General features: G+C 53.5%; 1 protein-coding gene across 1 annotated transcript in view; it reads left to right on the plus strand.

The window, feature by feature from the left end:
• Cacna1a (calcium voltage-gated channel subunit alpha1 A) overlaps positions 1-23824 on the plus strand; it is a 295076-nt gene that overhangs the window by 214944 nt on the left and 56308 nt on the right. The window contains 9 exon segments of the mRNA XM_040736792.1: positions 6538-6983; positions 8243-8381; positions 10028-10157; positions 11107-11166; positions 11742-11848; positions 18294-18393; positions 19949-20109; positions 20949-21086; positions 22413-22614. Coding sequence (XP_040592726.1) covers positions 6538-6983; positions 8243-8381; positions 10028-10157; positions 11107-11166; positions 11742-11848; positions 18294-18393; positions 19949-20109; positions 20949-21086; positions 22413-22614 — 1483 coding nt within the window.

Consider the following 23824-nt stretch of genomic DNA (forward strand, 5'->3'; position numbering starts at 1 on the left):
GCACCTGCAACTGTCATTTTGCTTACTCAGACATAAAGGGAGGCATCGTCTGTGACTACCCCGCCAGTAGCTACTTTTTCTTATGCTTCTCATGACATTTTGTAGTGCTTATGGAAGACCCTGAAGCGATTCTCTATAGGGAGCCCATGGACTTCTGTCTTGTTAGAGACGTCCTGTTATAAAACACTGTCCTCAAGTCGAGTGTAGTGTCACTCCTATGATCCCAAAACTTAGGAGGTGGGACAGGAAGATCTGGACTTCAAGGCCAACCTTGGCTGCATGATGAGTTTGAGACCACCCTGAGCTACATGAGAGCCTACAATAATAGTAATAATTTTTTAATGTCCTCCTGATCCTCCCTCATGTTGCTGAGAGTGTCACACTGGTCTCTTGACCCAGGCCTGTGGGAAAGAGGCATTTGTACAGCCCACAAGAGCAGCTTTCTCCTTCTGCTGTGTGAGTCCTGAGGTACCAGGTGTCCTCCAGCCTGTATGACACAGCTTGTGACTGGATGGGACTCAGGCTTCAGTGAAGCCGCAAGACCCCACGTGCCTAACAAGAGGAGACCAGTGCAGGTCCCAGGACCACATACTGAGTGGTACGGGTCTCAACCTAATGAATTCAGACAAGGATCTGTAGGCAGAAATCACTACCAGGTAGGCAGGGGGTCACAAGTTCAGTCCAGCCTGGGATACAAGGGAAACCCTGTCTCAGAGATGGAGAGGAGTGAGAAGGTTGGTGAGGAGGAGGGGAGCTGTCTTCCTGGAGGACTAGTCCTGGTCGTGGAAGCCAGCTGGCACTCCTCCTTCCCACTGCAAGTGTCCACAACACCCTCAGTTACTACATTGCTGCAACTGTTTCCCTTGAACACCGATGCTCCAAATCATCCTTCCCTGGCTTTCTCTCATGAGTGTTACCCTCCGCTCAGTGAAAGGGTAAGCTGTATTTTAGGCTAGGCCGGGGCCTACAGAGTTGGCTTCATTCGTTTCCATTGTAATAACCAAATGCCTGAGGTCAGGTTACTTATTTATAAAGAGTGGAAGTTTGTCCATTCTTGTTCTGGAGGCTGCAGTTGCAGAGCACGTGCCCGCCACTCTGAGGGCTTCTTGCCACATCCAAACATGATAAGGGACTCCCAAGGTGACCGTGTTCTTCTTCCTCTTAGAATGCCACCAATGCCTTCATGGGAGCCCTGCTCTTGAGACCTTATCTAGTCCCAGTTACCTCCCAGATTTCTCTGAATACTATCCTTAGACAAATTTAGGGATTAAGTTTCCCAGTATGTGAGTTTGGGTAGATGGGGCAAACACATTAAAACCGTAACAGGGACGCTCTGAGAAGTGTGGCCAAGATGGTCAGACCACAGACAAGCAGTTAGAGAAAAGTGGGGAGTTTCAGGCAAAAACAGTAACTGTTTAGGTCCTGGGGTTACTCTGAAGGCAGTCAGCTTGCAGGACAGTGAGGAGAGGTGGCAGAGGGCCAGTGATGGGTTAATAGGACCCTGAGTCCCTTAAGAGGGCAAGGGGCAACCGAAGGTGTGAGGAGGAGCATTGTCCTTGCACTGTATCCGCTGCTGCTGTCCGGAAGGAGGCAGAGTAATGAGGACAGAATAGCTATGTTCCGGGATGGGACCTCATGTGGCCCAGGCTGACCTTGAACTCACCGTATAGCCGAGGCCAGCATGTCACTCCTGGTCCTCCTGCTTCTACCTCCCAAGTGCTGGGGGTTACGGGCGTGCACCGCCACATCAGGTTTTATGTGGTGCTGGGCGTGGCGCCCAGGGCTGTGCTCACACTAGGCAAGCATCCTTATCAGTTGAACCACACCCATGCCTCCAGGAGCAATGTAAAGTCTCTAAATGCTGAATGTCATGTCACACTAAGAGCAGAACCTGGTGCTAAAATGCAGGGACTCTGAAAATACTTCTGCCCATCACTGCCTGGCTGTGTGACTTTCAGATGTCACTGTACCTCTCTGGTCCTCATTTCTTCATTTACAAATAGGATGAACTGTAGATTAGAATGTACAGGTTTAAACGAGAAGAGGCATATAAACTGTGTTGAGTGATGTTGAGCCAACAGCAAGTACTCAGTTAATGTTAGCGTGGGTGGGATTAGTAGCAGTTCTAAGTTTAACCACCCTTGGATGTCTTTAAGGGTCATTCTGAGACTTTAGGGCTCCATCTATAAAACAGTGTAGTATCTGCATGGGACCCACAGTCATCCTCTGTGGACTTCAAATCATCTCCAGGTGACTTAGGATACCTGATGCAATCCAAGTACTCTGTGGGCCGCTATTAGACTCCATTTTTATATTTATTTATTATGTATTCAGTATTCTGATTGCATGTATGTCTGCATGCCAGAAGAGGGCACCAGATCTCATTACAGATGGTTGTGAGCCACCATGTGGTTGCTGGGAATTGAACTCAGGACCTGTGGAAGAGCAGTCAGTGTTCTCAACCTCTGAGCCATCTCTCCAGACCCAGACTCTACTTTGTTAGACAGATATTTAGAAAGCAGTTAGACTATGTGGCCATTTAGCAAAATAACAACAGTAGGTGCCCCTCGAGAGCCTGTGACCTCCGCACTCATCAGCTCATCAGGTTTACAGAACCAGGCACCAACTCTCTGCTGTGGAGAGGCCTTAGACTCCATCGGTAGGCAGCTGGTTTACCCCTCAGCAGTAACGCCAACATTGCAACAGTGAGCACATCCCTGCCGCAGCACCCAGGGACCATCACTGGGCAAGAGCATTGATATGTTCTGTGTTTTCTTTTCTGAGACAGACAGGGGTTTCTCTGTGCAGCCCTAGCTGTCCTGGGACTCCCTGTCTAGACCAGGCTGGCCTCAAACTCAGAGATCTGCGTGTCTCCCAAGCGCTGGGGATTAACAGTGTGTGTCACCACCACCCAGCTATATACTCTGTATTCTTTAGGAAAGAGACACGGAGAAGGTCTGTATATATTTAGGACAAACGCATTTTTTTAATATTTTCAGTCTTGGGTCTGGAGAGAGAGAAGCACTTAAGAGCACCTTTTGCTTGTGTAGAAGACTCAGGTTCAGTCCCCAGCACCCACATGGTAGTTCACAACCTTCTGTAACTCCAGATCCAGGAGATCCAATGCCCTCTATGGTCCCCAAGGGTACCAGGCACCCATGTGGCACTAACAGATATACATAAAATAAAAATAAACATTTTAAGTATTTTTTTCAGACTGTAGTCAGTTCAGTCCACAGGTACGGAATTTGAGGTGGGAACGGTGAATTACAGTAAGAATATACCAACTCACCACGCATGGCGGTACACTCCCAGGACTCAGGAGGCAGAGACAGGTGGATCTCTGTGAGTTCAGGATCAGTCTGGTCTACATAGAAAGTTCCAGGCCAGCCAGGACTACAGAGAGAGACCTGGCCTCACAAAAAGATAAAAGACTATATCACGTGTTTTATCGTCACGTGAGCACTCAGTAAGTGTGCACATTCCATGTTATTAATGATGCAGAAACGCTCTTCCTGAGACATCGAAACCTTAGAACCGAGTGTGGTGCTGCATGCCTCGAAACCTGTACCCAGGAGGCTGAGGCAGGAGCTTGCCATGAGCCTGGAGCTAACCTGGACTACAGAGCAAAACTCTGTTTAAAAGACATTTCTATTCTCTGTCTGGCGTGGTGACCTTTAATCCCAGCATTTGAAAGGCAGAGGCAGACAGACCTCTGAGTTTGAGGCCAGCCTGGTCTACAGAGCAAGTTCCAACAGCCATGGCTACACAGAGAAACTCTGTCTTGGGGAGGGGTGGGGCAGGGATCAGACTTTGATTCTGTTTCAGGAACTGGATGCTCCCGTGAGCTGTGTTTCCTTTTCCTTCCATAGGTTATCCTCTGGCCTTCACAGCCCCAGGCCGTGTTTCATTGTTGGGATGCTGTCAGTGTCATTTTCCTGTTCTGTTTATCCCTACTCCCATGTCCACAGGCACCATTCTCGTCCCCTCTGAAACACGCACACACCAGAACGCTACTCCTGCATCGTTTAGTCACTGCCTGGCTCGGGGCGGGGTGGGGGGTGGCATCTGAGCCTGGTAGTACCCTGAGGTGGCCAAAGTGAGGCACAAACTCCAGACACCTGTGAGCTACCAAACATCTGCCGCTCCTAAAACTGTCTCCTGACCAGTTGGGATCAGCTGTTTGCAGCCTAGTTCCAGCTGCATCTGTCACCATGGCAACCCCTCCCTATTGGTGCAAGGAAAGGGTTACTACAGTCTGGGTTTTCTGGCTCACTCTGCCTGCGTAGCAGAGAATCCTGACCCTTTAACAGACGTCTCAACACCTCCACTCAGTGCACCCCAAATTGTTCACTGCCTGTTTTATTTGCTGAGTGACGCTGAAGCTAAAGGTTTCTAGATAGGACCAGATTCTAGCTCAGCCCCATCCAGGCTGGTTCGTGAGGAGCAAATGTCTTTCCCTTTCTGCTTCAGCTTCCTGCTCTGTTAAGTGGGGCTGATCTTGTTAGCCATCCCAGGTGCTGTAATGTATGAACTTGTGGGAGAGTCGGGAAGTGCGCAGTGAGGGGGTCGGGAAGAGTGCAGTGAGGGGGTCGGGAAGTGTGCAGTGAGGGGGTCGGGAAGTGCGCAGTGAGGGGGTCGGGAAGAGTGCAGTGAGGGGGTCGGGAAGAGTGCAGTGAGGGGGTCGGGAAGTGTGCAGTGAGGGGGTCGGGAAGCGTGCAGTGAGGGGGTCGGGAAGTGTGCAGTGAGGGGGTCGGGAAGAGTGCAGTGAGGGGGTTGGGAAGCGTGCAGTGAGGGGGTCAGGAAGTGGCAGTGAGGGGGTCGGGAAGTGTGCAGTGAGGGGGTTGGGAAGCGTGCAGTGAGGGGGTCAGGAAGTGGCAGTGAGTGGGTCGGGAAGTGTGCAGTGAGGGGGTTGGGAAGCGTGCAGTGAGGGGGTTGGGAAGCGTGCAGTGAGGGGGTCAGGAAGTGGCAGTGAGGGGGTCGGGAAGAGTGCAGTGAGGGGGTCGGGAAGCGTGCAGTGAGGGGGTCGGGAAGTGTGCAGTGAGGGGGTCGGGAAGTGTGCAGTGAGGGGGTCGGGAAGCGTGCAGTGAAGGTCCGGAAGTGTGCGGTGAGGGGGTCGGGAAGCGTGCAGTGAGGGGGTCGGGAAGTGTGCAGTGAGGGGGTCGGGAAGCGTGCAGTGAGGGGGTCGGGAAGTGTGGGTCAGGAAGTGGCAGTGAGGGGGTCGGGAAGTGTGCAGTGAGGGGGTCGGGAAGTGTGCAGTGAGGGAGTTGGGAAGCGTGCAGTGAGGGGGTTGGGAAGCCTGAAGTGAGGGTCGGGAAGCATGCAGTGGGGGTCGGAAAGTGTTCAGTGAGGGGGTCGAGAAGCGTGCAGTGAGGGTCAGGAAGCGTGCAGTGAGGGGGTCGGGAAGCGTGCAGTGAGGGTTGGGAAGTGTGCAGTGAGGGGGTCGGGAAGCGTGCAGTGAGGGGGTCGGGAAGCATGCAGTGGGGGTCGGGAAGCGTGCAGTGAGGGTTGGGAAGTGTGCAGTGAGGGGGTCGGGAAGCGTGCAGTGAGGGGGTCGGGAAGTGTGCAGTGAAGGTCGGGAAGCATGCAGTGGGGGTCGGGAAGCATGCAGTGAGGGGTTGCTTTTATGATCTCCAAATGGTCTAGGACAGTCTCCCAGGTCTCCACAGATTATATCAAGGGAGAACACAGCAACTGGCAGTGGTACCCTGCATGGGGCAAGCTTAGTACAGCCAGCTGCCTGTCCTGGACACTGTGGGACAGGGCCCAACCTCAGTTTTGTGTGTCTTCTGAATCTTCCTTGAAGATACTTAAGGATTAAAATTAACTGGAAATTGAGCCAGGCATGGTGATGCACACCATTAATCCCAGCACGGGGGCGGGGGGGCAGAAGTGGGTGGATCTCTGTGAGTTCGAGGCACCCTGGTCTACATAGCCCTAAAACAGCCAGAGCTACATAGGGAGACCTGTCTTTAAAAAAACAAAAACAAGCTGGGTAGTGGCAGACACTTGGGAGGCAGAGACAGAACAGGAGGATCTCTGAGCTTGAGGCCAGCCTGGTCTATAGAGCGAGTTCTAGGACAACCAGGGCTGTTACATAAAAAAAAACCCTGTCTCAAAAAAACAAACAAACAAAAAGTTCACTGGAAATTTATGATTGGGCTCTACACACTGGGCCAGCAAAAATCCCCTCAGTGAGGGGTGTAGGTGTGGCTCTGCGTTAGACAGCTACCACAGCATGCGTGAGGCCTTGGGCTCCTCCCTAGCACTACAAAGAGTTCACAAAGTGTGGTCCCCTTTATCTCAAGAATTCATAACCGCTTGACCTGCCTGGAGGTGTGCGACTCTCTGTGAAGTGTAGAATCAGTAAACAGTTGCTCTTTCTTTCTTTCTGGGTGGATGGAGCCTGGGGCCTCATGAGAGCTGGGTAGTGCGCAGACCGCCCTGTGCTGTGCTGTGGCCCTGGGTGGTGGCCTAGGCAGACGGAGTGCTGATCCTAACCAGCTCTGCCCTCTTCCATTCTGATCTCCTCCTTAGAGAGAACCAGGGCTCCGGGATCCCCATGTCTGGCCCCAACCTGTCCACCACCAGGCCAATCCAGCAGGACCTGGGCCGCCAGGACCTGCCACTGGCCGAGGACCTTGACAACATGAAGAATAACAAGCTGGCCACTGGGGAGCCTGCAAGTCCCCACGACAGCCTGGGCCACAGTGGCCTTCCCCCAAGCCCTACCAAGATCGGGAACAGCACCAACCCTGGTCCCACCTTGGCCACCAACCCCCAGAATGCTGCCAGCCGCAGGATGCCCAACAATCCAGGCAACCCGTCCAACCCTGGCCCCCCCAAGACCCCCGAGAACAGCCTTATCGTCACCAACCCCAGCAGCACCCAGCCCAACTCAGCGAAGACTGCCAGGAAACCCGAGCACATGGCGGTGGAGATCCCCCCGGCCTGCCCGCCCCTCAACCACACTGTGGTCCAAGGTGAGGAGCTGCAGGGTTGCCAGGCTGTCTTCTCCAGCGTCCCTGTGCAGAGGTGTGAGAGGAAGAAGCACTGGGCCCTGTGGGCAGCCCTCAGTGGCCTTGGCCTGTGGCCACACTCTGCGCCCTGCCTTCCCTCCATGGAGCCCACACTGCCACAGTGGAGAAAGGAGTCCCCAAATGGAAACTCCAGGGACAACTTGGAGGGTCGGGTAGACCACCGCTGACCAAAACACGCAGCACAGCTGGAGGCAGCATCATTGTAAATGGTCCAGTGACACAATGAGCAGGGAAGGGCCCGGGGACTGGGCCCGTAGGTAGGGCGCTTGCCCAGCACACACTCCAGCACCACAGAAGGCCTACAGTAGTGGTGGGTGGAGGCAGAAAGTTCACAAGTTCAAGCCCACCCTTAGCTACATAGCGAATTAAAGGCCAGCCTGGAAACCATCTCTGTTAGCAATGATAGCGTCTTTATTTATCCCAGACATGTGTGTCTATCTGAACTGCTGTCGTTGCAACACACGCTTCAGGGCGCTTACATGCTCTTCCCTCAGTCTTGGTAATCAGATGTCTCACACACCAGTGTGGCCCCTAAAGACAACAAACATGGCGTAGGTTCCTGTGAGGAGTGAGTCAGGTTTTGCCTTGGGGTTGTTGTGCTTTGAGATAGCATCTCACTATGTAGCCCAGGCTAGCCTTAAACTAGAAGTGACCCTCCTGTCTCTCTCTTCTTTGGTGGTAGAATCAAGGTGTGTACCACCACACCTGACTTCACTGTGTTGGGTCTTGATAATGCACTAATTTTACTAATTTTCAGATGAAGAAACAGACCCCCAGGGAAGCTCAGCCTGTCCCCAGACAACCACACAGGACTAGAGAGCCTACCCAGGAGAGAGGTGCCACAGTCACTGGGTGCTCTCACAGGGGTCTGAGTTTCCTACTCTGGGAAGCAGGGCTGTGGGCAGCTGCCCCATGCAGGCCCTAGTCACATCAAAAAAAGAAAAAATCAAAGGGAGCAGAGTTGCCATCAGCCTACAGAATGTTTGAGAAATGGCGTTCTTGGGCTCTGCATCTTCGTGGCTGACCTTAGACTAGCCACCTCACTCTCTGTGCCTGGACTCCTTCCCTGTCAGCTGGAGATCACAGCTCCAGACCATAGGGTCGGGTACTGCCTGGCACACAGCAAGCTCGTTCTCAATGTCCTATGCTTAGTGTCAGCTCCAGGGAGGACCAGGAGCCCATGTTTTTTCTTGTCCCAACAGTAAACAAAAATGCTAACCCAGACCCACTGCCAAAGAAAGAGGAAGAGAAGAAGGAGGAAGAGGAGGCAGACCCTGGGGAGGACGGCCCAAAGCCCATGCCGCCCTACAGCTCCATGTTCATCCTCTCCACCACAAACCCGTGAGTACGGGAGCAGAGGCCTGACCAGGCTCTCCAGGTCGGGCGGGGCAGACAGTGGGAGGTGTGCCCCGGGAGCAGGAAACTAGACCGCCTTGCTTCACTCATAGAAATAAAAACTTCTCGTAATATACTGCCCTGGAAAAGACCCTTCCTGCCTTGAGATGGAAAACCACTGCCATAAATACTGACCTTTGCCATGTTGGGAGAGGCGGCCTTTAGAAATGGCTGCCTTGTGCCGCACACAGCCTGCACGGCCTATGTGTCAGCCATGCATCTGAATCCTGTGCCGCACACAGCCTGCACGGCCTATGTGTCAGCCATGCATCTGAATCCTGTGCATCAAAAGATGCGGGCTCTGGGCCCTGCGTGTCAACATTTTCAAGTTCTGTTTTTCTTCTTTACTGAGCAAATGTCACTTAATGCCCAGTACTGTTCTAAGAGCATTATAACTTTTTAAAAATTCAGAATAGCCTCTTTATCATTGATACAGTAAAAGCAGGTAGAGCTTGGGCCAGATCAGGCTGCTTCCAAGGGCCCCAGGTTTTGCCTGTGTGGGTGGGTGGTCCTGGGATGCACTAGGCAGCACGCCACCAGCTGAGCCCCAGCCCCAGATGTTTTCCTGTTGGTGGTGGAAGTGATGGGGTTTGCTTGTGGTTTTGTTTTTAGTTTTGTCCTTGTTGTGTGTGTGACGTGTGCTTGCTGTGGCTCCTGTGTGGGGGTCAGGAGACTCTGCAGTCATTGGTCATTGTCTTCCCTCCGTCTCCACGTGGGTTCCAGGGATTGGACATGGGGCACAGGTTAGCAGGGCGAGCACCTTTACAGCTCGCTGGCCCTGGTCTTTTGTTTTGTTCTGTTGTTAATGTTGTATTGTGTGTATGTCTTGGTTGGGGTTGGTGATTTGTCATGTGTGATTTGCTGGTATGTGTGTTTCGATTTTAGGCCAGATCTTACTCTGTGGCCATGCTGGCCCTGACCCCATGCCGTAGTCTCGGTTGTCTTGAACTCTTAGTGATTCCTCGGCCACAGTCTCCCTTAGGCTCAGATTACAGACAGGGGCCACCACACTTGGTTTCTTTTTTTTGGACACTAGAATGTTTCACACATGGGAACCTGGCCTTAGCGTGGCTCACTGGGTAGAGGCACATGTTGCCAAGCCTGACAACACAGAGTCAACCCCTACAAGTTGTCCTCTGCTCTGCACAAGCAAGCCTTGGCCCAGTCACCATCCCACACACACAAGTAAACAATGTAATTAAAAGAATAAATACATGAAGCTGTTCTATGTCCTGCAGAATTGTTAGTAGCAGTGACTCCACTAGCCTGGGAAGCCAAGTGTTCCAGTTGTTTGGAGGGCGGGAACTCTCCCACAGGCAGCATGATGGTCTCGGTCAGCTGCACTGGACTATGGGACCTAGCCAGTGCCATTGTCAGTCCTGGACAGGGTTAGGGTGGGCAGTGAGACTGGACGGTGGGCCTGGAGGGGAAGAGCACACCAGCCTGCGGTCTGTAGGGGAGAGGGGGGAAGAGCACACCAGCCTGAGGTCTGTAGGGAGAGGGGGGAAGAGCACACCAGCCTGCGGTCTGTAGGGAGAGGGGAGAAGAGCACACCAGCCTGCGGTCTGAGTGGCTCCCTGCTCCGCCCACAGCCTTCGCCGACTGTGCCATTACATCCTGAACCTGCGCTACTTCGAGATGTGCATCCTCATGGTCATTGCCATGAGCAGCATAGCGCTGGCCGCTGAGGACCCTGTGCAGCCCAACGCGCCCCGCAACAACGTGAGTCCAGGGCTCCCTATCCAAAACAGGCCAGGCAGACAGTCTACCTCTGAGTCACACCCAGCCCCTCACTGGGGAATTCTAGGAGGGGCTCTACCTCTGAGTCACACCCAGCCCCTCACTGGGGGATTCTGGGAGGAGCTCTACCTCTGAGTCACACCCAGCCCCTCACTGGGGGATTCTGGGAGGAGCTCTGCCTCTGTGCCACACCTGCAGCCCCTCACATGGCCAACAGGTCTAATCCTCAGGGAGGCAGGAGCCATAGAGGATTGGAAGTGGACTGACTCTGGTGATCATGACCACCCTCTGCTAGTCATGTCCAGTAATTACCAGCCCTTGAAACACACACACACACACACACACACACACACACACACACACACACACACACACACACACACACACACGGTGTCCTAGGTGGCTCTAGGAGCAACTGGAGCCCAGCTCTGGGCTGCACAATGGAGTAAGGAAGGGACAGTCCATCATCCCAGACTGAGTAGTACCTTCAAAGTGAAAGAGAGCCAGATGCCCAGGTGGTCCCAGAGCTTAGACGATGCTGCTGGAAACAGGAGAGTCAGGTCATAGACACTGGCCAGTCAGCCCCATCACTCTAAGGACAGTCATCCCCAAGGTGGAATGGACTCCTCCACGGCCCTCTTAACCCACAAATGACTTGGAGAACATGAAAAAGACACTCTTGGTGAGCAGTCTTCAGCAGAGTAAGTCGGTAGGACTTGGTGACAGCCTTCAAAGAATAAGTCGGTAGGACTTGCTGCCATCTGCTGGACACTTATTCACGACCTACACATGTTTAATCCTGCCTGGAAGAGCTCTGCTTCCTGGGAATTTTCAGAGTGTTCCCACAGCACAAAGGGCTACTGGTAGGTTTGCCAGGAGTTGTTGGAGCAAGCCTGTGACTGGGTTCCCCCTGCCCTGTTTGCCCCTGCAGGTGCTGCGGTATTTTGACTATGTTTTTACAGGAGTGTTTACCTTTGAGATGGTGATCAAGGTAAGAACAGTATTGGACTTCCACAGACCTTTGGAGAGGGGAGAGGCTCAATCCAAGAATAGACGTGTTGAGTGTGTGTGCGGGGCATTCGCCAGGCAGTGTGGCGGAGAGAGGGAGGAGGGGGGAGTGCAGGTAAGAGCAGGGAGGTGAGGCTTGGCCGTGCCCGGGAGGACTTTAGTGCACACACCAAAGAAAGTGAGAGCTGTGGAGGGCTCTGGGCAGAGCTCTCTCGAGCGCCCCCTGGCGTCGTCATGAGGGGATTGTCAGGGACAATTGTGAGGCCCTGGTGAGAGCAGGAACCACAGATCACGGAGGAAGTAAGAGGTAGACAACGTCTTGGGAGGCTCCAGATACAGGGTCTACAGGTCTTGCTGATGGTTGCTGTCCTGTGGGGCAAAGTACACTTTGAGGCTTAGACTTGAGAGCCGTCAAACCAGGCTCCCTTCCCCTCTCCCCACCCCCGGAAGGGCCACCTGTCATCTGGGATATGAAGTCCTGCCAGCCCCTCCTTCCCCAGGTGGGTGTTGTCCTAGGGGAGGGCTGAGGGCTCTGAGCAAACTGTCCTCTCCCTGTAGATGATCGACCTGGGCCTCGTCTTGCATCAGGGGGCCTACTTCCGTGACCTGTGGAACATTCTGGACTTTATAGTGGTCAGTGGGGCCCTGGTGGCCTTTGCCTTCACGTAAGTCTCCATGCAAGCCTGAGTGCCACTGTCAGATGTGGGTCATGTTCTGGGGTTCCAAGATGGGAATGAGAGCTGGGGCCAGCAGGGGTGGGGTGTGCCCAGGGGCTGCAGCTGGCTTTGTGCATGCCATCGTCATTACGAAAGGGACCAGAGCCACCTTCCACCCCTCCCACAGCAAGGCGGTAGCCTCTTGCTGTGCTGCTTCTGTGTTCTTGCCTCTGGGGTCATCTCATCTCCCTCCTCACAACCCCCCACATGCTGTCTCTTTGGGGTGCCCCCGAAAAGACAATCGTAGAGCAAGTGTGCATGAGATCCCCATTCCTCCTGTGCCCCAAGACTACTCGTATACCCGGGGGCCTGCTTCTATGTGTTTCTGTCCCCCCAAGGCTCCTAGGGTGCCCTGCCCTCAGCAAAGTCATATACCGCGGAGCCCCTCCACATCCTAGTTATAGGTGGCAGTTTCAAGTATGGCTCCCAGTTTCTGAATGGCCATTTTAAAACGGCCACCATTTCAAGATGGCATCCAAGTTCTGAGTTACCATTCCAAACTAGCACCTACGTCATAGTGGTGCTGGAGAGCAGGGCAGCCATTCTAAGATGACCTGTGAATTCCTGCCATCATTCCAAGATGAAATTACAGGGTTTAGGGGCCATTCCAAAACGACTCCTTAGGTCTAGGCAGCCATTCCAAAATGGAGTCCAAGTTCTTGAAAACCATTTTCAAATTGTGCTCAAGAAGCAAACAGCCATCCCAAGATGGCAGCTGAGTTCTAGGAAAGCCATCTCCAACATTCTCAAGGGACAAGAAGCAATTCCAAGATGTTAAGTGAAATCTCACCATCATTCCAAGATGGTCCCTAAGTTCAGAATGGTCAATTCAGAGTGCCACTGGAGGTCTGTACATCCACTAAATGTGGTGTCTCATGTCTCTGGCCATTCTCAAAGGCATATCACATGAACTCTGCCAGCCCGAGACGGAGCCCAGTTTAGGTCTACTTAGCAAGGAAGCCCCAAGATCACTGACCGCACACACCATAGGGCCATCTCCCACCACAGACATCTATATCAGGGAGTGATCTAACTTGCTCCTTGCCCAGAAATTCACCTTGGGAACCAAATCTGTGCCTATCACATGAGTAATCCCCAGAAAGGAAGGTCTTACAGGGTCCCTGACCCCCTCTCCTGGCACAGAGAGCAGAAGGTTTCTCTGGGTCATCTCACTGGCTGCCCCTCAGTAGGTGGGGCCTCTCAGCCTGCTCCCTCACCTGGCACTGGGTGCCTGTTTTGTCCCAGAGGGCCCGGACTGTTACCCATTTCCAGATGAAGGGCTACGATGGGCCCTCCCGGGTTACCCCCTGGAGCACAGCAAGCTGTGGTTGTGGTGGGCATAAAACAGCGTTCCCATAGCCTGACTCGGCCGGATTCCTAGTCCTCTTTCCCTTTTATCCACTCTCCTGTCTCTCTCTCCCTGTCCTCCTTGTAGTCTCTTCTCTCCATCCTCTTTTTTCTGGTCCTGAGAGTGGAGCCTGACCTTTGCACTGAGCCCCGAGAGGTGCTCCCAGCTCTAGAGTAGAGTTTTTAATGTTCTCATGAATTCAGCGCAGACATAGTGCTACTCTGTGCTTCTAGAATTCCTTGTCTTTAACTTTTTTTCCCCAATTTCTATGCAAGAGAAGGTCAGACCAGGGGCGTCCATGTGCCTATGCAGGCTGGCAGTTCTAACAGAAACTGCCATTGAAAGCATGGGCCAAGGATTGTGTTGGGATTGGAAGACCTTGGAATTGTGGATCTTGCTGTGGGATGGGAGAGGACACCTCCTGACCCTCTGCCATGCCCTACCTCACTACCAAGAACCCACTTAGCCCTGCCACTTCTCACCAAAGACAGGACTGCAGCTCTCGGCAAGCTGGCCAGCACCTTGATTAAGTCACTCCCGTGTACCCAGCAGCAGGGATGCCAGTTACCGCCCGCTTCCCAAGAGAAGTTTCAGAACCTCCCTTGTCCCCGAGTCCCTGACAACAGGCTTCGCTCACTGTACCTGAGGTGTCCAAACTTGTGCCATCTTTGCTTGGTGTCCTTGTTGATGTCATGGTAGAGGGTCAGCTTGCTCTTTTCCTTTCCTTTGTCTGTCCTGTGAGCCTGTCTGCTCATGGTGAGCAGGGGTGAGCACAGCTCCCAGCTGGGTGTGGTGGCCAGTGTGAGGTTGAAGCAGGAGCATCGCTGATCTAAAGCCAACCTGGGCTATGGAGTGAAAATGTCTCAGGGAAGGAAGGAAAGAAGAAAAAGTTCCCCGAGTCTGCTGGCCTCTCAGTTTCCCCATGCCGCAGGCTCAAATGGGAGGACGCGCCCTGGGCGTGTCATCTGTGATGCCTCATACCAACGTAGTGATCCCCACTCCACAGAAGGGAAACTGAGGCTGAGGTGGGGTGTGCGGAGAATGGAATCTCAGCCCACAACCTGTCTGGAAGGTCTGGGAGGCCGAGGAGAGGAATGAGAAGGAGGGGGGCTGCTCCCTTCTTTGCGCTCAAAGGATTGAGACAAGGACTCTGATTGTCTGCCCGTGCTCTCCTAGGGTTGTGCTGAACCCCTCTGAACGATCCCACCCTCCTCTCCTCGCCCACATCTGTATGTGTGATCTGTGTAGTATGGGTGTGGTGTGCATACGTGTGCTCTCCGTCCACTGACCATGCTCCATTTTCCATGCACCATCATTAACGAGCCATCTCATCAGCTGTTACCATGAGGGACGTCACGCTCAGCGCCCATGCTTTGGAGCAGCCAGCTGACATCTCACAGCAGCTGCTAGATCACGATGCCACCCTCACTGCCAAGAGTCTATCTGGCACCACCACCTCTCCACCTGGGCAGGTCTCAGCCCTGTGTAGCTGGCAGAGTGTATCTTGATCAACCTGCTCCTACATCCTCAAAGCCACACTCCCAACAAGTAAAAGGGACCTACGAGCCACACCCTCACAACATCCCTGTCCCAGAGGAAGGAAGGCTCAGGCTCATGATACACGCACGTGGGTTTGAATCTCAGTCTGCCACTTTCTGACTGTGCCCTTGGAGAAGTCATTCTCCCTGTCTGGGCTTCAGCTTCCTCATCTGGAAAATGGGCACAGTGGTGCCATCCTCCTGCAGGTAACCGCAGTGACACAAGACTCGGGTAGATGCCATCGGGAGCATCGCTAACCATTGGGGAAGGACCTGTAGACTTACAGGCAGGTCTGGAAGTCCTGGACCTCAGGGGAGGCTCACTAGAGATATTTGTAGACATTAAGCCAGTCATTGCTGAAAAAAGAAAATTTCTAGGCATAATGTGATGCCTAGAATCCCAGCTCCTCCGGAGACTAACACAAGAGGATCCCAAAGTCAAAGACTACCAGGAATTTTAGCAAGACCCTATCTCAAAATAAAAAGTAAAGAGAAATCTCAAGGTGTGGCTCAGAGGTAGAGCCCCTGCCTAGAGTCTCCCAGTGAGAGGCTGGGGGCAGCTCATCAGTAGAATGCTGACGTAGCATGAGTGAGGCCCTGGGTTACATCAACAGCAACTCTCCTTCCAGACAGCTTCATCCACCAGAGTGACATACACATCTGCATCCCAACTGTATAGAAGTTTGAGGCAGGAAAAATCAGATGTTTGGCCAGCCTAGGCTACATCTTGACATGAGTCCGTATAAGCCAAGGCGGAGGTTACTGATATTGAAGCATCATTAAGACAAGCCCATTTTCCAGATGAAGCTTGTTGGCAGTCAAGGCAGCATTCAAACCTCCATTTTCTCCCCTTGAACCTCAACTACAGCAAGCTGGGCTCCTATACCAGGACCGCTGCAGGAGGCATCCTGCTCTTGGCAGTGACTGAGTGGCTAGTTCACCCAGGGTAATAGGCAGCCCCAGGCTGCCTCACTCCTTGGAAATGTCTTTTTGAGCTGCTGTCAGGGCCATGTTCTGCCCAGTGCAGAGACTGAAGGAGGAGCTGGCTCCTCGGTCCCTGGGGTCCCAGTGCCCGTGTGTGTCTGTGCGTGTCCTGTGTTCTCTCTGAGGCCACTCACGATTTGTCTCTCCTTCCGACGCCACCTCACCAGGAGCAGTACACGGTAAAGTGCCTCTCTCTCTCTCTCTCTCTCTCTCTCTCTCTCTCTCTCTCTCTCTCTCTCTCTCTCTCTCTCTCCCTCTCTCTCATTCTGTCTTGTCTCCTGTGCCCTGTTCGCAGCCATGTCAGTTCTGGCCTTCTTTTTCTGTGGCCTTTGTTCTTGCTGGTGTCCTGCTGCTTACCATGACCAGAGCCTGCTCCCAGGGGGTGGCGGAGTCACAGGGTTCACAATGTCACCTGCCACTGTGACCCCGCTAGCTCTTACCTAGAACAGAGAGGGCAAGAAGTGTTCTTCCTCACGTGTGATGTCAGCAGGGCCAGCGAGCTGGGGAGAGTAGCCACCGGAGCAGCTGCAGGGTAGGAGATGGGCTGTCCGGGGAGGAGGTGGCCATCGCACTGGGGAGTACCCGCCTGGCACTTCCTTCTAGCCCACTGTGGTAGCACAGACCGAGCACTCAGGGACAGAGGCAAGAGAATCTTGAGTTTCAAGTTAGCCTGATTTACATACTGTGTCCCTGTGTCCCTGCCTCAAAACAAGATATATACATATGTATATGTGTGCTGTTAGGGGGGCATCAGGAAAGGGGGTGAGCGTGGCTGGGGGTGATGTGCAGAGCCATATGAGGCACACCCGTCATCCCAACACTCAGGAGCATGGCGTCAGAGGCTCTCAAGGCAACATGGGCTACGTGGTGAAACCTTGTCTCAAGGAAATTAAAAAAAATAAAGCTGGCGAGATGTCTAAACTAGTAAAGACATTTGCCATCAAGCCTGACAGCCTAATCCCAGCTGAGAATTAAATCCCAAATGTCTTCACATGCTGTGACACATACGCCCACAAAATAAATGTAATTTAAAAGATTTTTTGACTAGCCAGGTGGTAGTGGCGCACACCTTTAATCCCAGCACTCAGGAGGCAGAGGCAGGTGGATTTCTGTGAGTCTGAAGCCAGCCTGGACTACAGAGTGAGTTCTAGGACAGACACATCTACATAGACAAACCATTTCTCTAAAAACAAAATTTTTGGTGAGGCATGATGGTGTACACCTTTTAACCCAGCATTCAGAAGGGAAAACAAAACAAAGAGATCTCTGAATTCAAGGTCAACCTGGTCTACATTGTGTGTTCCAGGGTTACACAGTAAGACCCTGTCTCAAAAAAGAAAAAAATGTGTTAGAAAGCCAGGGATTGTGGCCAGAGGTTAGGCCGTGCAGCAGTGACTTGGGCTAGACTGAAAAGGGCCTTGGCATGCCAAACATAAAGTCTACCTTGCTCTTTAAGAACTCAGATTTGGCGGGCTGGAGAGATGGCTCAGAGGTTAAGAGCACTGACTGACTCCTCTTCCAGGGGTCCTGAGTTCAATTCCCAGCAACCACATGGTGGCTCACAACCATCTACAATTCAATCTGGTGTCCTCTTCTGGAATGTAGGCAGAACACTGTATATGTAATAAATAAATAAATCTTTAAAAAAAAGAACTCAGATTTGGGAAGGATCCTTAGTAGAATGAAATGGTGATTGGAAAAGACAGGAACAGATGTATGAGGTGATGCGGTCTGACAGAAAAAGCCCCCTCCCATGAACCGTGGACACTTGGGACAGCACCCTCTGGGGCTTGGGTGTGAAGACAGCAGACAAATGTGACTCTAGGATTTGTGTTTGGGCCCTGGGTAAGGAGGGGGAGTCCATGAACCTCAAACTCTGGTGGCCCTGTCATACCACCCTATCAGGGAGCCAAGTTGTGGGTAGCTAAGAGCCCCTGTGTGTTTGGGGTCTTCATGGCTCAGCCCAACAGGCCCCAATCTTTGCCACTGGCAAAAATAGATGAGGACCTTGGCAGACTGAGGCAGCAACCAGAGCTAAGATCATGTTGGCATTTGAAAGGACCAGCCCCTAGTCACTTGTGTCCTTCAGCTTAGAGGCCATGTGGAATAGATCTCATCTAACAGTTCACCAGCCTTCCAGGCCAAAAGGTAGGCCCAAAGAACGGTGGAAAGGTTGATTGACACTAGGCTGCACTGGTGGCGCACACTTCGGTCCCAGAACTTGGGAGGCAGGTGAAGGAGGAGCTCTGTAGTTCCTGGGCAGCCACAGCTCCATAGTAAGACACTGTCTGAAGAAAAAAAAAAGCCTAAAAGGAAAGTAAAAGTCAGTGCAGAGGTGGTGTCTTCCGCAAACTGTGAGCTCAGGGCCCCTTCAAAGCCTCCTGGTTTCCAGGCCAAACTAGAGCATTCATCAGAAAAGAATGGATGTGCCTGACCTGAGCCAGGCAAGTGGGACCACATGGGCCCCTCCCCAGCTGACTTCCACTCCATCTCTTCCCTCCCCAACCCTGACATCCCCCGACAGTGGCAATAGCAAAGGGAAAGACATCAACACCATTAAGTCTCTACGAGTCCTCCGGGTGCTACGACCTCTAAAGACCATCAAGCGGCTGCCAAAGCTGAAGGTGAGGCTGGGGTTGGGGAGAGGTCCCTGGGGTTGAGTAGGAGAGGTCCCTGGGGCTGGGGTTGGGGAGAGGTCCCTGGGGTTGAGTAGGAGAGGTCCCTGGGGCTGGGGTTGGGGAGAGGTCCCTGGGGCTGGGGTTGGGGAGAGGTCCCTGGGGTTGAGTAGGAGAGGTCCCTCCAGCTGGGGTTGGGGAGAGGTCCCTGGGGTTGAGTAGGAGAGGTCCCTGGTGTTGAGTAGGAGAGGTCCCTGGGGCTGGGGTTGGGGAGAGGTCCCTGGGGTTGAGTAGGAGAGGTCCCTGGGGTTGAGTAGGAGAGGTCCCTGGGGTTGAGTAGGAGAGGTCCCTGGGGCTGGGGTTGGGGGAGAGGTCCCTGGGGTTGAGTAGGAGAGGTCCCTGGGGCTGGGGTTGAGTAAGAGAGGTCCCTGGGGCTGGGGTTGGGGGAGAGGTCCCTGGGGCTGAGTAGGAGAGGTCCCTGGGGCTGGGGTTGGGGAGAGGTCCCTGGGGTTGAGTAGGAGAGGTCCCTCCAGCTGGGGTTGGGGGAGAGGTCCCTGGGGTTGAGTAGGAGAGGTCCCTCCAGCTGGGGTTGAGTAGGAGAGGTCCCTGGGGCTGGGGTTGGGGGAGAGGTCCCTGGGGTTGAGTAGGAGAGGTCCCTGGGGCTGGGGTTGGGGAGAGGTCCCTGGGTTTGAGTAGGAGAGGTCCCTGGGGCTGGGGTTGGGGGAGAGGTCCCTGGGGCCGACCACACACAGATGGAACAGTTGCACATTGCTCCAGAACACCACACTGAGAAACACTTGGGGGCTAAGGGGAAACAATCCCAACTTCAAGGTCAACCTGGATCCACAGGGGACCCATCTCAAAACACATTGAGGGAGCCGGGCGGTGGTGGCGCACACCTTTAATCCCAGCATTCAGGAGGCAGAGGCAGGTGGATCTTTGTGAGTTTAAGGCCAGTCTAGTCTACAGAGTGAGTTCCAGAACAGCAGGGCTACACAAGAAACCCCAGCTTAAAAAAAAAAAAAACAAAAACAAAAAAACAAAAACACCACATTGCAGGAGAAGCTAGTTCCTTCATAGCCTTTGTATATGGGTGTGCTTACTAGGCTTGTCCAGCAGATGGCAGCAAAGGGGGTTGGCTGGCAGACCCTGCCCTAGGTCAGGACTCCTTTTGGTGGATCAACGAAGAGACAGGGAGGACTCTAGTTGAGGAGGCACTAGCTCCAGGCCAGCAGAACACTCTACAAAAGTGGGACGTGGGGATGTAGCCAGTTGGCAGAGTGCCTAGTGTACAGGAAGCACTGGGTTCCATACCCAGCCCTTCAAACTGTGGTGGAGGCAGAGGATTAGAAAATCAGGGGCATCCTTTTAAGGCCCACCTGAGACCCTGTCCAAAAAAACGGCACCTACTGTGTGCACAGCCACCATACTGACGTTAGGGGACAAGGGTGAGGGAAAGTCCGTCTTCCGCCAGTATTTTCAAGCCGGCTGTTGGAACCTGCGGGTGCCTCGGGTACAGAGGGAGCGGCGGTGCTCACGGCCCTATGCCTCTCCCCTGACGCAGGCTGTGTTTGACTGCGTGGTGAACTCCCTCAAGAACGTCTTCAACATCCTCATCGTGTACATGCTCTTCATGTTCATCTTTGCCGTGGTAGCTGTGCAGCTCTTCAAGGGAAAGTTCTTTCACTGCACGGACGAGTCCAAGGAGTTCGAGAGAGACTGTCGGTGGGTGGGCCATGACTCCTGGGACACCAGGGCAGACGGGGCAGGGGAGGTATGGGTCGGTGGTCCAGACAGGGAGGCAGAGGAATGACTCTGAGTCAGCTTGGGTCCCGAGTGGGATTTTTTTTTAAAGCCGGGTGTGGTGGTACACACCTAGGACCCCCGCGCTCAAAAGGCTGAGGCAGAAGGATTGCCTTGAGTTTTGAGACCAACCTGGGTTACGGAGTGAGCTCTTGTCTCAAAAGGTGTTGTGCGTGCTTGGTGTGTACAAAGCAAGGCACAGGCCCACTCCCTGGCACGAAAAGTTTAGACCCGAGTGATGCGTGAGGCGCAGACCTGTCGCCCCAGCCCTCAGCAGGCTGCGATGGGAGGGTGGACAGATCCAGACCAGCCTGGGCTCCAGAGAGACCCCTGTCTCACAAAAGCAAATGAGAAACAGTTTGAGAGTTTGGGTCCACAAACCAGGCTAAGCCATTCTCCTAATTTCCCAGTGACTTGGTCAGGTGGGGCTCTTAATAGGAATCCATAGTCCCTCCTTGGGTCCTGTCTGAGCGTGGCGCAGGCTGTCGTCCCACTGCCTGGGCCATGTTCTGGAACCCTGCCAGACTCTTGGGTTGTGTTTGACGCTCACTCCTCTGAAAGGAGCAGCCTCTGTCTCTTGAGGTGCGAGAGCCCTGACATAGGGCGTCCCTGTGTTTGCCTCCCATCCTGTCTGTGTCCCCACACCCACACTCAAGCCAGGGTCTCGGCTCCCACAGGGACAGCGCTGTGCGCCTCCAGGCAGCACAGACGGCCTTAGGGAGGTGTTGGCGCCCCGCTGACTAACCAGCTCTCTGTGACAGAGGCAAGTACCTCCTGTACGAGAAGAACGAGGTGAAGGCCCGAGACCGGGAGTGGAAGAAATACGAGTTCCACTACGACAACGTGCTCTGGGCCCTGCTCACGCTCTTCACCGTGTCGACGGGCGAGGGCTGGCCGCAGTGAGTGGCCCACACTGAAGGGCAAGGGCTGGGGACCCCGGGAACGGGGAGCAGGGGGGGACGGGTGTCAGAGCCCGCCCTGTGCCCAAGGTTGTTACCAAGATTGCACTCCCATAGTTTAGGGGCTTTGGATGCTGAACTCTGGCCTAGCTGTTGGGAAGCCCCAGCAGCACAGATACGAACACAAACTTAAAAACAACAGCCTTACTGGGCATGGTGGCCACGACTTTAACCTCAGCATCCCCACTGACAGAAGCAGGGGGTTCTTTGTGAGCCTGGTGCCTCTATTGAGCTCTAGACCACCTGGGGCTGCATAGTCAGACACAACCACATGGTGACTGGTGGCTCACAACCATCTGTAATGAGATCTGGTGCCCTCTTCTGGTGTGCAAGCATACATGCAGACAGAACACTGTATACATAATAAATAAACAAATCTTTAAAAATAATTTTAAAAATTAAGGAGAAATAAAGAGCCTTGGGGTTGAGGGGATGGGTCAGTTGGTAAAATGCCTGAGTGTGAATGCCATCACCACAGAACAGCCAGGCATGGAGACACACACTTCAAACCCCATCACTAGTCCTAGGACCTCAGTGGCTGTCCGGCCTAGCTAATCCAGCAAGCTGCAGGCTCAGCGAGAGAGCCTGTCTCCAGGTAGGGTCAGCAAGGTAGCTCAGCAGACAAAGAGAGCCACGTGGTGGACGGGAGAACCAACTCCCCAAAGTTACACAAGTAAATGCAGTTGGGGCCCAGCGGGCAAGAATACTGCAGTTCTTATAGAAGACCTGAGCAGACCCCAGCACCCAGGTCTGGCGGTTCACGTCACCTGTGACTCCAGCTCCAGGGGATTCGGCATCTCCTCTGGCCTCTGTGGGTACCTGCACTCATCTGCCTCATGTGTGTGTGTGGTACTGGGAATGGGGCCAAGGGCCTCACACATTCAAGGCACCAAGCTCCAGCAGGAGAATTTTTGCTCAGTGCACACCCTGTAATCTCTACAGAGCTGCTTTGACCACACTTCCACTCTGAGCCTCCTTCACGCCACCTCCTGTGTTTAAATGCCCACACTGACTGATGTCTGCATCCGCGATGCCTACTTCCTCTGTCCCCACAAACCTGGCTTTAGATGAGTGGTCTTTAGAAGACTCTGCTGAATGTCAGTCTCCTTGCTGCAGCAGGGGCGTCCAGCGTCTTCTGGCACGTAATCAAGCCCCGCTTCTCAGAAGGCATTGACTGCACTTGTTTCTTTTCCGTCTCCTCTTGTCCCCCCACCCCGTGCCCCGCCCTCCCCACCCCCTCTCCTCTCTCCTTCCCGCACATCGCAGGGTCCTCAAGCACTCTGTGGATGCCACTTTCGAGAACCAGGGCCCCAGCCCCGGGTACCGCATGGAGATGTCCATCTTCTACGTGGTGTACTTTGTAGTGTTCCCCTTCTTCTTCGTCAACATCTTTGTGGCCTTGATCATCATCACCTTTCAGGAGCAGGGGGACAAGATGATGGAGGAGTACAGCCTGGAAAAAAACGAGGTACACAGACCCCCCCTCTCTCTCTCAGACACACACACACACAGAGCAAGAAACCTGAATGAAAAAAAGAAACTAAAAAGCAAGGACACGAGGCCCCTAGGTATGGAGGAGGAGAAGCTTTGTTGTAGATAAAAGGGGGAGCATAGCCAGAGGCAGGGACATCAGGGAGAGTCCAGAGTGAGCAGCATGACCCTGAGTCACAACATGTAAGGAGAGGGGGGAAGAGAGAGGGAAGATGAGGACCTCTCCAAGAGGAGTCAAAAGGGGTGGCCTGGGTCAAGAGACTGGCCAAGAGGGTGGACCAAAAAGGCCCGGTAATCAAAATGGCTGGATTGTATAGGAAAGGGCAGCTCAGCCCCTGGGCTGGGGACTTTAGGGTAGGAATTGGGGTGTGCCAGTCATACCCTGTAACAGGTAGGGACTGAGGGATTCTGGGAAAATGTTAAATAGGCACCTCAGTTAACCATTTGTCCTAGGTTTGAGACCTGACATCCCAATCTTCTTGTTGTTAACCAGTGATAAGGGGGCACACAATCTTTTCTGTGACTACTTCCTGTTGATATTGGGGACCCAAGACAGATGGAATACCGGCCGAGACCTGAAGAGCAGGGCGTTTCACTGGCTGTCCAGGCTCTGCAGGACCATCTGGGGCTAGAAACGTGTAGGCCTGACTGGACCAGGCTGTGAGGCTGGACCACCTAGGGCGTCTTAGTCAGGGTTTCTGCTGCTGTGAGGGGACACTGTGACCAGCAACTCTATAAACATTTTATTGGGGTGACTCACTCACAGTTCAGAGGGTTAGTCCATTATCATCATGGCAGAAACGTGGTGGTGTTCAGGGAGACATGGGGGTGGCTACATCTTGATCAGAAGGCAACAGGAGGTGACCACAGTGACACACTCCCTCCAACAAGGCCACACCTCCTAACAGTGCCACTCTCTTTGGGGAACATTTTCTTTCAAACCAGCACCTGGGACTGGCTGCTGGATGCAGAGGCTCAGGCTGGTTGGAATTCCGTCAGAGGCTTGTCGGGCTGGCTGGTGAGTTTGCAGTAGTTGATTGGAAATCTGCTGGTGCCAATATACATTAGGGACAGAAGGTAAAGTTAAGGAGTTTAGGGAAAGTTTTTTATCTGGCATGTACATTTGAAACTTCTAGGTCCTGGTAGTTGCAGGATGGGAGTCCCAAGACCAGGAAAAGGGGGTAGGG

This window comes from Mesocricetus auratus, unplaced genomic scaffold (assembly GCF_017639785.1).
Source record: "Mesocricetus auratus isolate SY011 unplaced genomic scaffold, BCM_Maur_2.0 Super-Scaffold_100081, whole genome shotgun sequence".
In the NCBI taxonomy this organism is placed as follows: Eukaryota; Metazoa; Chordata; class Mammalia; order Rodentia; family Cricetidae; genus Mesocricetus; species Mesocricetus auratus.